The sequence below is a fragment of the Molossus molossus genome, unplaced genomic scaffold, assembly GCF_014108415.1.
Source record: "Molossus molossus isolate mMolMol1 unplaced genomic scaffold, mMolMol1.p scaffold_m16_p_22, whole genome shotgun sequence".
NCBI classification, from domain to species: Eukaryota; Metazoa; Chordata; class Mammalia; order Chiroptera; family Molossidae; genus Molossus; species Molossus molossus.
In genome coordinates, this window is record NW_023425358.1 from 14,728,571 (window position 1) to 14,745,278 (window position 16,708).

At 43.4% G+C, this 16,708-nt stretch overlaps 1 protein-coding gene across 1 annotated transcript; it reads left to right on the forward strand.

Moving 5' to 3' along the window:
* Window positions 1–5,840: 5,840 nt before the first annotated feature.
* LOC118640104 (olfactory receptor 8B12) lies at window positions 5,841–6,785 on the forward strand. The gene has a single exon (XM_036276935.1). The coding sequence runs from the start codon at window positions 5,850–5,852 to the stop codon at window positions 6,783–6,785; it is 936 nt and encodes a 311-aa protein (XP_036132828.1). The 5' UTR covers window positions 5,841–5,849.
* The last annotated feature ends 9,923 nt before the right edge of the window (window positions 6,786–16,708 follow it).

Consider the following 16,708-nt stretch of genomic DNA (forward strand, 5'->3'; position numbering starts at 1 on the left):
TTCAACAATACTAACTCATCCAATTGATGAAAACAATATAGATTTCCATTTATTTAGATTTTCTTCAATGTTCTTTAGTCATATTTTATTGTTTTCAACATACAGGTCTTAATAAGTTCTATTAGATTCATTTCTAGATATCTCATTTTTGTTGCTAATATAAATGGTACTTTAAAATTTCATTTTAGAATTATTTTCTTGCTGGTATATAGAAATACAATTTATTTTTATAGTATATTAACCATGTATTCCATGACCATATTAATTTACTTTTAAATTCTAGTAGTTTGTTTATAGATTTATTTATATTTTCTATGTACATTTGTGACATCTATAAATAAAGATGATTGTATATATTCTATTTCAAAATTTAGGTCTTCTTATGTAAACAGAACAGGAAAAACAAACATATTGGGAATCTTATTCATGAGGATTTCTTTTGAGAGCTCTGAGCAGCTGGAAATTCAGAGAGCAGTATTCAGACAGATGTGAGTGGGTGGCAGAGGCAGTCAATGGAATTTTGGATTGCACGCTTGACATTTTGAATGATATATTGTAGAAACTGAACAATGTTATTCTTCGAGATTGTTGAGAAGCTCAACTTTCTATGACTGAATTGGCCAGAACCTCCCATACTATATATATATATATATATATTTTTTAAACCTTCTTTTTTTATTTTTATTTTTTATTTATTGGTTTTAGAGAGAGAGGAAAGGCAAGGGAGAGAGAGATAAAACATCGATGAGAGAGAACATCAGTTGGCCGCCTCCTGCATGCCCCCCACTGGGGATCAGGCTCACAACCTGGGCATGTGCCCTGACCGGGAATCGAACTGGCGACCTCTTGGTGTATGGGTCAACACTCAACCACTGAGCCACACTGACCAGGCTCCCATACAGTATTGGCTAGAACTTCTGAAGTGGACATTCTTAACTTGTTATTAACCTCAAGATAAAAGTAATCAGTATTTCATGATGTTAGGTATACGTTTTTCATAGACATCCTTTGTTACATTTAGGGTGTTCTTTTCTATTCCTACTTTACTAACAATTTAAAAAAAAATCATGAGCCCTGGCTGGTTTGGCTCAGCGGTTAGAGCATCGGCCTGCGGGTCAGAGAGACCCAAGTTTGGTTCCTGCTAAGGCACGTGCCTCGGTTGCAGTTTGTCCCCCGCCCTGGTTGGGTCGTGCAGGTGACAGCCACTTGATGTGTCCCTTTCATGTCTATGTTTCTCTCTCTCTCTCTCTTCCTCTTTCTCCTTCCCACTCTATCTGAACAAAAAAAGGAAAAATGTCCTTGGGTGAGGGTAAAAAAATAAATAAATAAATAAAATCATGATTAGGTATTGTTCACTTTAATCAAGTAGTCTCTCTGCATCTATGGAGATGATTATATGGAGCACTCTTTTATTCTGTTAATGTGAATAACATTTGACTGATATTGCAAATGTTAATACATATATGTTCCTCCTTTCCTACCATCTCATGGATCATTTGAGTGTTTTTAAATGTTTATTTTAGGTCTTTTATTGGCTAGTTTGAAAGAAAGCCTACTCCCTCCCAAGCCCAAGGAAATATAGGCCCCAGTGTCTCTTTGGCAGCTGTGCGGGCCAGAGCCCAGCCGGAGCGGAGACTGAGCTAGACTACTGGAGCCCTGGGTGCTGGGGTGATGGCACGGCAAGGCGGGGCCCCGGCCCTCCTGGTCTTGGTGGGCGCGGGGTCCGTACTTCGGCCCTGGCAGCTGGACTTCCTCAGCGAGACTGAGCTGAACCACCTGGTGGTGGGTGAGGCCCTGGGAATGGTGAGCCTGGGGGCGCGAACGCAGTCCCCGAGCTGAGTGCCCAAAGGTGTCTCGTGGACTGTGGCAGCCTTTTCGGGGGCATCTGTGCCCTGTGCACCCTTCCTTCTCTCAGGCCGCACTTTTGCTTTCTTTTTTCCTAAATTCTAAGGGTCCCCATGGAAGCAGTGGGCTTTAAGGACTCTCCCTTTTGCCCTTATAACGTCCTTTCCTGAGGGTAGGCAGCCCAGTCTAGGCACACTCCCATTGCTGCGACCTTCTCTCCTAAGCCCTTCCTTTATTTTTGCTCAAATATATATATATTTTAATCCTCACCCAAGGACACTTTTGCATTTATCTTGAGATAGAGCGTGAGGAGCAGAGGAAGGAAGAGAGAGAGAAACATCAATGCAAGAGAGACACACTGAGTGGCTGCCACCCACATGACCCCAACTGGGGCCGGGGACAGACTGCAACTGAGGTATGTGCCCGTAGCGGGAACCGAACTCGGTCGGGCCTCTCTGGTCCAGGGGCTAATGCTCTAACCGCTCTAAACTGGCCAGGGTTGCTCTAATAAATCTTACCACTAGTGCTTAAAATCCTCCTACATGAGTGTCCCTGAAATTCACTCCTGTGACACCATGGAAGAACCTATTTCCTCCAGTAACACAACCAAGATTATTCTACCCAGCAAAGCTACCATTTAGAATCAGAAGACAGATAAAGAGCTTCCCAGACAAGAAAACCCGAAAGGAGTTCATCACCACCAAACCCATATTACAAGAAATGTGAAAGGGTCTTCTTTAAAAAAGAAGAAGAAAAAAAGATAAAAAATAGGAATAATAAAATGGCAATAAATACGTATCTATAAACAATTCGTGAACTGACCTGTCGGTGAATTAGCTTTCATGAACTGATTTTCAGGGAAATGGCCTGACTCCTTTAGTTAGAATAGTTTGCTTTATTACTGATGAAGGTGGTTAAGCAGTGGGAAATTGTGTCATTTAGTAAGGCAGGGAACATAGGAAGAGAAAGTTTTTAAAGAAAGGTACTGAGACACTCGAGCCGGTTTGGCTCAGCGGTTACAGCGATGGCCCAAGATCCAAAGAGTAGTGGGGTCGATTCTGGTCAGGGGCTTGTGCTTTGGTTGCACTTCGATCCCTGGCCCTGGTCAGGGTCATGAGGGAGGCAACCAGTCACTGTGTCTCTCTCACATTGATGTTTCTCTCTCTTTCTCTCCCTCCCTCCCACTCTATCTGAAAATCAATGGCCAAATATCCTTGGGTGAGGATTTTAAAAAAAGGTAGTGATATAATTTATACTGTGTGGAATTTCTGTTGTCCGTTGGGTGTTCAGGTGTGGCTTGAAACACAGGTTTCGAAGTCATCAGCAGAAGGTAATCCAAGACCTGGGAGTAAGCAAGCTCTTCCCTGAGCTCATTGCAGCTGTGTCACAGGAAGGCCACTCTGCTGCTGTCCCATCTCTCTCGCCAGGTCGTCTCGGAGCCGGAAATACTAGACATGTAGGGATCGGTTTGGTACCATACTCATGCTGCTTCGATGATCTACCAGAAGGCAGAGACCCAATGCACATATATGAGACATATATGCAGACTTTTATAATATGTACATTTTCACATGCCCCGCAATGTGGCATGTATAATATATAGTTTAAGTTAGAAATAAACCTGGCCAGTTTTGCTCAGTGGTTAGAGCATCAGCCTGTCGTCCCAAGAGACCCGGGTTCGGTTCCCGCTAAGGGCATGTACCTCGGTTACAGTTTGTCCCCGGCCCTGGTTGGGTCATGCGGGTGGCAGCCACTCGATGTGTTGCTTTCACATCAATGTTTCTCTCTCTCTCTCTCCCTCCCACTCGATCTGAACAAAAAAATGGAAAAATGTCCTCAGGTGAGGATAAAAAAAGGAAAAGAAAGAAGGAAGTCATTTTTCCAGTTTCAAGTTGTGGAAAGGTGAAAGCCCTGCACAAATGGAAAGACAAAATAGCTCTTTATGTTCTCCGCTTGTACTGGGGCAAGTCATCCGGTGCCGCGGCTTTAAAGAAGCCGCGCTTCCGATGCTGTGGAGATGAGGTTGCCATGGAAACCGTCTCTGCGGTCACAGAATCCTCCTGGAGCTTTCAGAGAACCCCCAGCGTACCTTTGCATGTGGATCTCGGGTGGAGCTTATTTTAAATTTATATTAATGAATTATTTTTCTCCTCGTTCAGTGGGATTGACAACAGGGATTGGGATCCATTAGAGTTACTCTGGCCGGTGGACAGTTCTCAGTGTAAAGAGTGAACGGGCAGATGAGGCACCACCATGGCCGAGTCTTAGCTGGGGTGAGCCCGTCCTCACTGCTGTCTGAGCACATCCTCAGAAACACTCACAGGTCTGTTAGTTAGTTGGTGTTAGTTGGACTTGCCTGGAAGACGATGGATTTTGCCTTTGAGATTTGCTTTCCTAACTTCCCCAGCAGGACTTCGGCCATTACCACATGACAAAATCCTACCTAAACCACTGGCGATAAAATCTTTCATCCTGTATGTAAAAGCCCCTGGTAAGGGGTGTAGACTGCAAGTTGCCACATTAACTTCATTAGTCTCTATACAAATAAATGCCCTCAAAGACAGTCTGACAGTGTGTGCCATTCACAGTAGCCAGAGCCGTTGTCTGCACTCAGTCGGGTGCAGTCAGTGACAGACGTTAAGTACCTGTCTCTGCTTGGGAAGCCCGCAAGGTCCCTGGCCCCTGTGAAGTTTGGGGTTGGATAGACCAGAGATTGACTCAAAGTTCTGCAGCCTGTCACCTATGTGTGCTCCTCACTTTCAAAGTGGAGATTAGTGCGTCTGACCTACAAGGTTGCTGTGAGGACTAAACATGGTCAAACTACTTATGCGTTGCTTTGGGTCCCTCAGCTCAGGGTGCTGGGTCAGGTACAGTGTGTGGTACACAGTAAGTGCTCAATACAAGTACGAGAATTACTTTCCCACAGTGCTTTGCTCTTAATTGTACTTAAAATATGTAACCTGACTGAAAGGAGAGGCCATTAAAAGCCCCATCAAGCATTATCAGGGCATAAACAAACACTTCTTCTTCCTTAGGGAGCAGTGATCCTGAGGGAGCCTCTGTATCCAGGTCACTGGGGCCCCGAACCCAGAATAAGACTCTTCAGTCCCAGTTATCCATGGGCATTATAAAGGAGCTGTCAGCCCGGGAAGCTGGACAGGAGGCTCAGGACAAAACCAGTCGGGGACCGTGTTCTTCAGCTCCGCAGGAGAGCCAGAGCAACCTAGAGGTGGTGACTTGTAAAGGGGAGAAGCAGAAGCAGAGGGTCAGAGCTCGGACTTGTCATCCTCTTTGCACCAGGGCCACCTGAGCCTCCAGGAGAGATGGGCGGGAGCCCGCGGAGCGCAGCACTGTGACTGGGCGGAGGGAGGGTGAGTGCCCGCCTGTCTGTCCTGTGGCACAGGGGTCAGAAGCTCGAGCCGGGGAGCCACACTGCCTGCGCCCACCTGCTGCTGCCCTTAGAAGGACGGGGACTTGCGCAAGTCCCTTATGGCCAGTGTGCTCATCTGTTAAATGGGTTTAATCAAAGCGCCCAGAGCCTTTAGAACAGTGCCATTAGCATAGTTAGTGCTTGGTGACTGTTCCTGTTGTTTCCTTTTGCCTTAGGTTTCATTAGTAACGTGACCTTACTACTCCAGCATTATTTTCCCATAATAACCCCACGGCCATCCCAGCTAAAGGCTCTGGGCAACGCCACCTGGTCTTCCTGTTCCGGTGGCTCTGAGCAAAGGAGGAAGGTCTGGGCAGGGTCAGCCTGTCAACAACACCGAGAGAAGGGCCCGGGTCTTACAAAACCTGATCAAGGGCGGTAGAGGCAAGGAAGTACCAGAGAGGCCTCAGAAATGCCATCTTCTGGAAGTTCAGAACCTCTCTGTTCCAACGCCATTGTGCAGAAGGGGTTTCCTTTCTTTCTCTGAGCAGTTCTTCTCCCCTCACAGCCCCTCCCGGAGGAGCATGGCCGCAGGTGACATCTCCTGTGTGACGACAGCCCCTCCCGGAGGAGCATGGCCGCAGGTAACACCTCCTCTGTGACGGAGTTCATCCTCGCAGGCTTGACGGACCAGCCGGCTCTCCGGATGCCCCTCTTCTTTCTGTTCCTGGGTTTCTACGTGGTCACCGTGGTGGGGAACCTGGGCTTGATCACACTGATCGGCCTGAACTCTCACCTGCACATCCCCATGTACTTTTTCCTCTTCAACTTGTCCTTCATCGATCTCAGTTTCTCCACTACCATCATCCCCAAAATGCTGATGAGTTTTGTCTCGAAGAAGAACACCATTTCCTATGCAGGGTGTATGACTCAGCTCTTTTTCTTCTGTTTCTTTGTCTTTTCTGAGTCCTTCATCCTGTCGGCCATGGCATATGACCGCTATGTCGCCATCTGTAAACCACTGCTGTACACGGTCACCATGTCTCCTCAGACGTGTTTGTTTCTCTTGCTGGGTGTCTATGCGATGGGGGTTTTGGGGGCTTTAGCTCATACAGGAAACATAGTGTTTCTGACCTTTTGTGCCGATAACCTTGTCAATCATTATATGTGTGACATCCTTCCCCTCCTTGAGCTGTCCTGCACCAGCTCTTACATAAATCTGCTGGTGGTCTTCGTTGTTGTGACCATTGGCATCGGGGTGCCCATCGTTGCCATTTTTATTTCTTACGGTTTCATTCTCTCCAGCATCTTCCACATCAGCTCCATTGAAGGCAGGTCAAAAGCCTTCAGCACGTGCAGTTCCCACATCATTGCGGTTTCTCTTTTCTTTGGGTCAGGAGCTTTCATGTATCTCAAACCACCTTCTATTCTACCCCTTGACCAGGGGAAAGTGTCTTCTCTATTCTATACCATTGTGGTGCCCATGCTGAACCCATTAATCTATAGCCTGAGGAATAAGGATGTCAAATTTGTCATGAAGAAAACCTTGGGAAGAATAACTTTCATTTGAAGAAAAAAAATTAGAAATTGAGAAAAGGATGAGGATTTTTAAAATTAGAGTGTTAGTATTATTATTATTTTTTTTAATAAGGAATTCAAGTTTCATGCTTTTCTTTCATCCCCCAACTTTTCCTCCTTTCTTTTATGAAAATACTTTCTGCAATTATAGAGGATCCTATTTTGAATAGGGCTTCAGAATCATTTAATCTAGTTTTTTGTATAGTACATCACACTTTGGAGAGTCGGAAATATTTGTATGTTGTTCGAGAATATAAAACAACCTGGAGGCAGAGGTGGGACCGAAATCCCAGCTCAAATCCCAATGCAGCTCTTTTCCTTTGTGCCATGTTTTCTTGCCTCATCTCTTTCCTGGAAGATTTCATTTCACATGTTAGTTGACCTAGCACATCAAAATCACAAATGTATTAGCAGTAATTTCATGCTACTGTCACAAAATAATTTGAACATATCACAGTTTGCAAGAGAGCATGAGGTGTAAAATTTTGTTGAGTTGGTCTCGGCAAAATAATAAGATCAGTGTTTGATGAATTTTGTATGTGTGAGTGGGAAGTTTGTTGGGTTTCACAGAGAGGGGTGGAGCACTGGGGCACAGGTTAGTGAATTAGGACTTCCAGGGCAGAGACATGTAATTTTATGGGGTATAAAGATGCTTGGTGGAGGTGCCGTATTATTTTAAGGCCGAGACAGTTTGGAGTCTCATTTCAAGGGTTATCTTGGTTGTGGTCCAAGATAATTGGGAGCTGCACTATCTCATGTGGTAGTCACTGTCATGTATGGTATTGAGCACTTGAATTGTGGTCATCCAGCCTGGCTGGTGTGGCTCAGTGGACTGAGCGTCGTCCTACCACCTGAAGGGTCCTGGTTCGATTCCCGGTCAGGGCACATACTTGGGTTGCGGGCTTGATCCCCAGTGCGGGTTGTATGGGAGGCAGCTGATCCATGTTTCTCACATCAATGTTTCTATCTCTCTCTCCCTTCCTCCCTCTCTGGAAAAAAAAATAATAATAATGTGGTCATCCAATTTGAGACATACTATGTGTGAAGTAAGTGTAATATACACATTGAATCTTTGAATAATATGAAAAATAATGTAAAATATCTCATTCATACTTTATTACTTGATTACATGTTGAAATGACAATATTTTGGATATATTATGTTAAATAAAATGTATCATTAAAAGGAATTTATCTGTTTATTTTCTAAGGTATCTACTAGAAAGTTTAGAATTATATATGTGGCCCAGCAGGGGGGCCCACTGGTTGAGTATCGACCCATGCACCAAGAGGTCATTTGTTCGATTCCCAGTCAGGGTACATGCCCAGGTTGTGGGCCTGATCCCCAGTGGGGGACATGCAGGAGGCGGCCAATCGATGTTCTCTCTCATCGATGTTTCTTTCTCTCTCTCCCTCTCCCTTCCTCTCTCTCTAAAATCAATAAATGAAAAAAAAAAAAGATAAATTAAAAAAAAAGAATGATATATGTGGCTTGAATTGTAATTCTATTGGATGACACTGGTCTGGAGGATGTAACAGAGCACTAGATGGCACTGGGTACCCAATTAGTTACCAGGACAGCACCAAGCTGTTGCTTATTAGGAGAGGCAATTGCTATAAAATTTTCAGGCATTGCAAATAGCCTTGATATTCCAATAATGAGACACATGGGTAAGAGATGGTGATCTCATTAGAAGTTCATAAATTAATCATATTATTTAATGGGAAATATAGCTTTATATTAAGAAATCAAAAGAACAATGTCTAAACTCATTATCTTCAGCAAAATTTCTTTGAGAAGCAATGATAAATGAAGTGCTGGGGGAGTATTTTGACTGATGGACTTTTCCTTAGGGAAGGTCACTTCTGTTGGGAAGTAGAGGAAGTTTGAATAACTATTTAGTTTTACCCTTTGATTCTGTTCAATGTTGCCAGAAAGAAAAGAATAAGCATATAAAGGGAGGATTGAAATGAGATTGAATAGATCCCTGAATTTAGGGAACCTAGAATTTACAAATGGGGGTTGATGTGTTGAACTGCAGTACAATGTAGGTAATGAAAGAAAACAGAGCCTTCTTTTGAACATTTTGTAGTATAACTTTCATATAGCAAAGTACACAAGTGTTAAGTATATAGCTCATTAAACTCTTGCGCATGAATATGCAACCATAACATAGAACAAGATGTAAAACATTTTGCCTGGCCGGTGTGGCTCAGTTGGTTGAGAGTTGTCCCGTGTACCAGGAGGTCGCTGGTTCAATTCCCAGTTGGGGCACGTGCCAGGGTTGTGGGCTGGATCCCTAGTGGGGGGTGTGCAGGAGGCAGCCACTCAATGTTTTTCTCTCATTGATATTTCTGTCTCTCCTTCTCTTCCTCTCTCTCTAAAAAAATCAGTAAAAACATTCAAGTATGCTAAGCAAAATAAATCAGTCAGACAAATACAAGTATCACATGATCTCATTTATATGTAGAATCTAATGAATAAAGTAAACGGACAAACAAAATAGATCCAGAGGCATGGATGCGTGGCACAGAGTGACAGATCTCCGAGGGGAGGGGGTTGGGGGGGATGAGAAGAGATTAACCAAAGAATTTACATACATATATGCAGAGCCATGGGCACAGACAATAGTGTGGTGAAGGTCTGGGTGGGGCAGGGGCTGGGTGGATGGTGTCAAGGGGTGGGGGTGATAGGGGACACCTGTAATACTGTCAACAGTAAAAATTATATATTAAAAAAAGAGACAGAGCCCTGGACAGTTTGGCTCAGCAGTTAGAGCATAGGCCCACGGACCAGTGAGTTGCAGGTTCGATTCTGGTGAAGAGCACGTACCACGGTCGCAGTTCAGTCCCTGGCCCCGGTCGGGGTCTTGCGGGAGGCAACCAGTTGATGTGTCCCTCTCACGTTGATGTTTCTCTCTCTCTGTCCCTCACACTCTGAAGATAAATGAAAAAATATCCTCAGGTGAGGATTTTAAAAATAAAAATAAATAAATAAAGAGACAGAAAAAGTTACACTGGATAAAGATAAAATTAAAACCCAATTATATGCAGTCTAAATGAATTAAACTTTCAAAACAGACTTTTTTAAAGGCTGGAGAGAGATGTAGTATGCAAGAACTAATCATAAGAAATCTAAACTAGCTATAAATTTCTGACACAGAGAACTTCAGAATTTGAAATATTAACAAAGGTCCTAAGGAATATTTCATAGCAATTTAAGTATCAAGTAATAAAAAACACATGACAATTCTAAGTGTGGTATACAGAACATAATTAACACCCTCTAAGAATAGAACTGCAAACACCTAAGGCGAATGCTGACAGAACTGAGAGGAGACACAGCAAAATCCACACTTAAGATTGGAGGTTCAACACTCCTCTTTCAGTAATTGATAAAGCAAGTAGACAAATTTATTATGAGCATAGAAGACTGAATAGCACCATCAACCGACAGGAACAAAGTGACATTTATGCAGCACCTCACCCAACAATAGAATACAGATTTTTATTTATTTTTTAGTTGATTTTAGAAAGAGAGGAAGAGAGAGATAGAAACATCGATGAGAGAGCGATTGGCCCCCCCCACCCCCGCATACCTCCCACTGGGGATCGGGCCCACAACCTGGGCATGCGCCTGGACCGAGAATCGAACCCGTGACCTCTCGGTGTATGGGTCGACGCTCAACCACTGAGCCACACCGGCCGGACCAGATTTTTTTCAAGTGTACATGGAAGACTCAACAATATGCCGGGACATAAACAAGTTGCAATAAATTGAGAACTTAAAACATGCAGAGTATATTCTCTGACTGCTGTAGAATTAAATTAGAAATAAGAACAGATCACAGCAAAACTCCAAATATTTAGAATTGAACTCCACATTCCTAAGTAACCCAATTGTTAAAAAAGAAACCACAATGGAAATTAGAAAATATTTTTGAACTAAATAAAAATGGGGGGGGGGGGGGATGCTGAGCATTGTGTGGTGTAGCTTAAGCCATTTGTGGAAAGAGAATTATGATTTTAAATGTATATATTATAGGAAAAAGTTTAAAATCAACAACTAATGTTTCTTGTCCTAAAAACCTATACATAGGAGAGCAAACTGAACCCAAAGTAAGGGGAAGGAAAAAAAATAATAAAGATAAGGGTGAAAATTAATGAAACAGAATATTAATAATTAATATAGATAATTGATTTTTTTTAATGTGAACCTTTTAAGAGATCAATAAAATTCTAGTTAGGCTCATCAAGAAAAATATATAAAACAAAAATTAATAACATCAGGAATGAAAGAGAATTAATCACTAAGATTCCACAGATATTAAAAGGATAGTATGAACGACATTATTCCAATAAAATTGATAACTTAGAGGAACTGGAAAACTCTTTTCAAAAGATGCGAATTAGTGAAACTTGCAAAAGTAGAAATAGGAAGTCTGAAGAATCGTAAATCTATTCAAGAAATTGAATTTGTTGTAAAAATCCTTCCCACAAAGAAAATTCCAAGCTTAAATGACTTTAAATGTTGAATTCTTCCACATATTTAAGGACAAAATAAAGCTAAGCCGTGCTATAGAAGAAGTCAATTGAAGTGCAAGGGCACCATTTATTTAAAGTAATTTTCAGACCTGGCTGGTTTGGCTCAGTGGTTGGAGCATCGGCCTGCGGTCCAGAGAGACCCTGGTTCGGTTCCCAGTAAGGACATGTACCTCGGTTGCAGTTTGTCCCTGGCCCTGGTTGGGTCGTGCGGGTGGCAGCCACTCCAAGTGTCCGTTTCACGTCGATGTTTCTCTCTCTCTCTCCCTCCCACTCTATCTGAACAAAAAAATAGGAAAAGTGTCCTCGAGTGAGGATAAAAAAAAAAAAAAAAGTAATTTTCAATTCTTCTTTAACCCGAATGCACAGAAACATTCATTAATTGTCACTCAGGAAACTTTTTTTGGCTTCTGTGAATTTCATGAATTCAAGAAAGATTTACTTAACCTTTTACTCTTCTGTCTTTAAATATTTCTGCTTGGAACGATTCCTCATTCCTCTGTAGTCAAAGCACCCTAATTTGTATTTGACCCCCTTTTACCCAGGCTCTGATACTCTATTGCCAGCGTTTTAGTTACCTTTTCCTTTTGAAGGTTTTTGTCAGCACTTCATCGTCTAGACTAAATGTAGCTCCTTATCCGCCCGCTCTTACTCACTCATTTCTGCCCCTACTCAGGGTTCCCTGGGCTCAAAATCTGAGTCAGATTTCATCCGGCTGCTTTCTTCTCCTTCCTTCTCTCCCAAGCCACAAAAACACGAAATCTTGCTCTTTCGCGATCATATCTGTTGACCTCGTTTTTATTTGATTATTTCCAGAGCTTGTGAAACTTGAACTGATCTTCCTGCTTTCGATTTCTCCCTGTTTTAGCTGATCCTGTTTACCACTGCAGCCCAAAATATCTTCTCACCCTGGGTATAAACGGGAATAACGATCATGATAATACCAACAACAACATAGCACTCTTACGCCTTCCGTGTTCTACGTAATGGACACTCTACCATTTGTGATCCGTATCTCCATTTTAAGATGAGTCATTCAAAGCTCAGGAGAGGTTAAACAGAGCTCCCAAACCCACACCGCCAGTGAGTGGCAAAGCAGGAATTGTAGAGGTTGGTTTGATTCTACATCTAATTTTTTATTTAACCAGGATATATTTCATAGTGAAAGAGGCTGCTACTAATAATTTTTCTGGACAACAGATATAAACTAGGACCAACCCAAACAAATCAGGACTTAACAATACTCCAATAATACTATACTCTCCTTCCTTCCCAGTACAGAAATGGGAAAGTTAAAAAGATATCTGTTTGGAGGACGAAAAAGATGTGCTACTTTTTGTACTTGTTGAGTTCAGAGTAACAACAGAACAGTATACGAGAATATTTTAATAGACAGGCGGTATACACAAAACAGGGAATTAACAAAAAGTTAAGGACTAAATATACAAATTTTGGAAGTAGACCTATAAACATGTTGTCGAAGTCATGAATGAGCTCACCAAACATTTAAGGAAGAGCCCCCGATAGTTGAGAACTGAACCCTGAAAATTCCAAAGCATAAGGGTAATGAAGTGATAGAGACAGACAGGAGATGCCTCTATTAGACATACAGCCCTTTAAGGCATGAACCATTTCTTCCGAATCCTTTTGCCCAGCATTTTAATATGCCAAGTATACATATTAAAAACCAATTGAGTCTGGCTGGTGTGGTTCAGTGGTTGAGCATCAACCCATGCACCAAGAGGTTGCTGGTTCGATTCCCAGTCAGGGCACATGCCCAGGTTGTGGGCCCGATCCCCAGTAGGGAGCATGCAGGAGGCGACCAATCGATGTTCTCTTTTATCGATGTTTCTATCTTTCTCTCCCTCTCACTTCCTCTCTCTCTAAAATCAATAAAGGGAAAAAAAAAACAACAACAACCAACCAATTAAACATTAAGTATACTACAGATCAAATGACTTGTGATAAATGAATTTAATTTTGTGTTTCTCCCCAGAGTCTAACTGAAGTCATATTAAATGGAGACATTTCAAGCTGCTATCTTTTCTATCTGGACAGGCTGTCTGGCATTTTTTACTGGAATTGTGGCTTATTTTCCTATTTCTCTTGTGTGGAGAGAAGGGTGCTGTCTTCAACACCACTCTGGTGACGCTTGAAGGTCTACCAGACATTTGAGGGTTCACGCATGTGCATGAGGTATACACACAAAGACAATGTATTGTACATAAAATTTCTACATGAGTATGTTATAATCCATGACTTATGTATATTGTAGTGATTATAATAAGTAGAACAAGGAATCCATTATACAGAGATTCAGGTTTGGAGAAAGAGACCATGCTGCAACAAAAGGAACTTAATCAAGAATATTTATTTTTGTTTCTCTCTGCTTGTATTGGAGCAAGTCAACTGTGAAAACGACTTTAGCGAAGGCCTGGTTCACTCGAAATGAAACCTGGACGCATTTGAAATGAAATTTCCATGGAAACTATGTCCGAAGAGGAGAAGATCTCAGAAGAATTTTCCCTGTATTGCATTAAGCTTAGAAAAAGCCTCTGAGATTCCTAAAGGAAAGTGAACATTTAATGAATCTCCAAGGTCCTCTTTGCTTTTGGGTCCTAAGGAAAGCATAGTTGTGGTGCTGATTATGATTTGTTGATAACAGATTGTTTTTCTCTGTTCATCATATGCAGTGGGATTGAGAATAAGGATTGGGATGCGTTGGTGTCATCTGGCCGGTGGACAGTTCTCGGTGTAAAGAGTGAATAGGCAGATGAGGCACCGCCATGGCCGAGTCTTAGCTGGGGTGAGCCGGTCCTCACTGCTGTCCGAGCACGTCCTCAGAAACGCACACGGCCCTGTGCGCAGTGGTGTTAGTTGGACTTGCCTGGAGGAAGATGGATCTGCCTTTGTGGTTTGATGTCATAATTTCTCCAAAAGGACGTCAGACCTTAACTCTGACCAAAAACATACATCACTCATCTGCTAGCTAACTCTTGAATTGCCCCAAAGAGCGATTTATTCTTTGAATAGAAAATCTGCCATCCTTAATATATAGACGTCCCTGGCAATGAGTGTAGAATGCAAATTGCCACATTAAATTTTATTAGTCTTCATATCAGTCTCAGCCAAAAACCTGCATTGTGTGACTTGTGAGCCTCGAAAACTTCAGCAAGGTCTCTTGCCCCTCTGTCCTGACACTAGATCCGAATGTTCTCCCTCCCAGCCATAATTCTGCTTGAAGTATTGTATTATATTTAGTAATTTTTTCTTTTGGTACGTGCCCCTAGCGGGAACTGAACCCGGGTCTCTCTGGTCCGCAGGCTGACGCTCCAACCGCTGAGCCAAACCGGCCAGGGCTGAAGTATTGTGTTTAAAGTGCAGGACAGATAAGTGATACCTTGGACATGTGCTGCCTTAAGCCATGACCACCCAGTGTTTTATTAGAGCAACTGATCTTATTAAGCAAAGGCTTTTCAGGTCTCTTTCAAGTCACTGCTCAGCAGTCAGATTGCTCTATTTCAGTTCAAATCTGTAACCCTTGTATTTCGGCCCCTCTCTCCTGTCTTCTGCCCCACTCCCTGGCTTTCCTTTGCTTCCTGTTCCATGTGGCTTTCATGTATTTCATGAATGAAAGCTTCATGAGGGCAGGAATCTTTCTGTTGTTTTATCACTGAAGTGTCATCAGGGCTTAGAAGAGTTTCGGGGACAAGGTAAAGGTTCAGCAGGTGCTGGTTGGGCCATGTGTGTCCGAAGTCTTCTGTCAGCTCGCCATCACCCAACACACTGACTGCAGAGTCTGTTCTCTGCCTTTAGGTCTTAACAAAAGTCATTAGTAGTCTCCCGACAAGTACTTGTTTTAAATAATCAAGTTTACACTGCACGATCAAGTAGTAGAGAAAAATCTGAGAGAGTGGCCTTATTTTGGAGAAAGTGTAAATAGCTCACATTGAATGTGATTGAAATAATGCATCTCTTCTTCAAAGTCCAAACATCCCACATTTTGCCTTTCTTGGCTCTAACGCTCTCTATATTCCATTGAAGTTATGGAAGTACCTGTTTTTATCTCTAGTCTCATGAGATGCTAGTAGGTAATAATGCTGCTTTGGATATTTCATTGGATTTTCAGGGAGATAGTGCAGCCCAGTGATTAACACTATAAGGTTTGGAGTTGGACAGACCAGAGTTAGACTCGAGGTTCTGGAACCTACAACCTACGTGTGCTCCTCACTTTCGAAGTGGAGACTAGTGCGTCTGACCTACAAGGTTGCTGTGAGGACTAAACATGGTCAAACTACTTATGCGTTGCTTTGGGTGCCTCAGCTCAGGGTGCCGGGTCAGGTACAGTGTGTGGTACACAGTAAGTGCTCAATACAAGTACGAGAATTGTTTTCCCCACAGTGCTTTGCTCTTAATTGTACTTAAAATATGTAACCTGACTGAAAGGAGAGGCCATTAAAAGCCCCATCAAGCATTATCAGGGCATAAACAAACACTTCTTCTTCCTTAGGGAGCAGTGCTCCTGAGGGAGCCTCTGTATCCAGGTCACTGGGGCCCCGAACCCAGAATAAGACTCTTCAGTCCCAGTTATCCACGGGCATTACAAAGGTGCTGTCAGCCCGGGAAGCTGGACAGGAGGCTCAGGACAAAACCAGTCGGGGACCGTGTTCTTCAGCTCCGCAGGAGAGCCAGAGCAACCTAGAGGTGGTGACTTGTAAAGGGGAGAAGCAGAAGCAGAGGGTCAGAGCTCGGACTTGTCACCTTCTTTGCACCAGGGCCACCTGAGCCTCCAGGAGAGATAGGCGGGAGCCCGCGGAGCGCAGCACTGTGACTGGGCGGAGGGGGGGTGAGTGCCCGCCTGTCTGTCCTGTGGCACAGGGGTCAGAAGCTCGAGCCGGGAGCCACACTGCCTGCGCCCACCTGCTGCTGCCCTTAGAAGGACGGGGACTTGCGCAAGTCCCTTATGGCCAGTGTGCTCATCTGTTAAATGGGTTTAATCAAAGTGCCCAGAGCCTTTAGAACAGTGCCATTAGCATAGTTAGTGCTTGGTGACTGTTCCTGTTGTTTCCTTTTGCCTTAGGTTTCATTAGTAACGTGACCTTACTACTCCAGCATTATTTTCCCATAATAACCCCACGGCCATCCCAGCTAAAGGCTCTGGGCAACGCCACCTGGTCTTCCTGTTCCGGTGGCTCTGAGCAAAGGAGGAAGGTCTGGGCAGGGTCAGCCTGTCAACAACACAGAACCTCTCTGTCCCAACGCCATTGTGCAGAAGGGGTTTCCTTTCTTTCTCTGAGCAATTCTTCTCCCCTCACAGCCCCTCCCGGAGGAGCATGGCCGCAGGTGACACCTCCTCCGTGACGACAGCCCCTCC

What these genes read in the sequence shown, in the direction of transcription:
- LOC118640104 (XM_036276935.1), top strand. Translation starts at nt 5,850, where the DNA reads ATGGCCGCAGGTAACACCTCCTCTGTGACGGAGTTCATCCTCGCAGGC.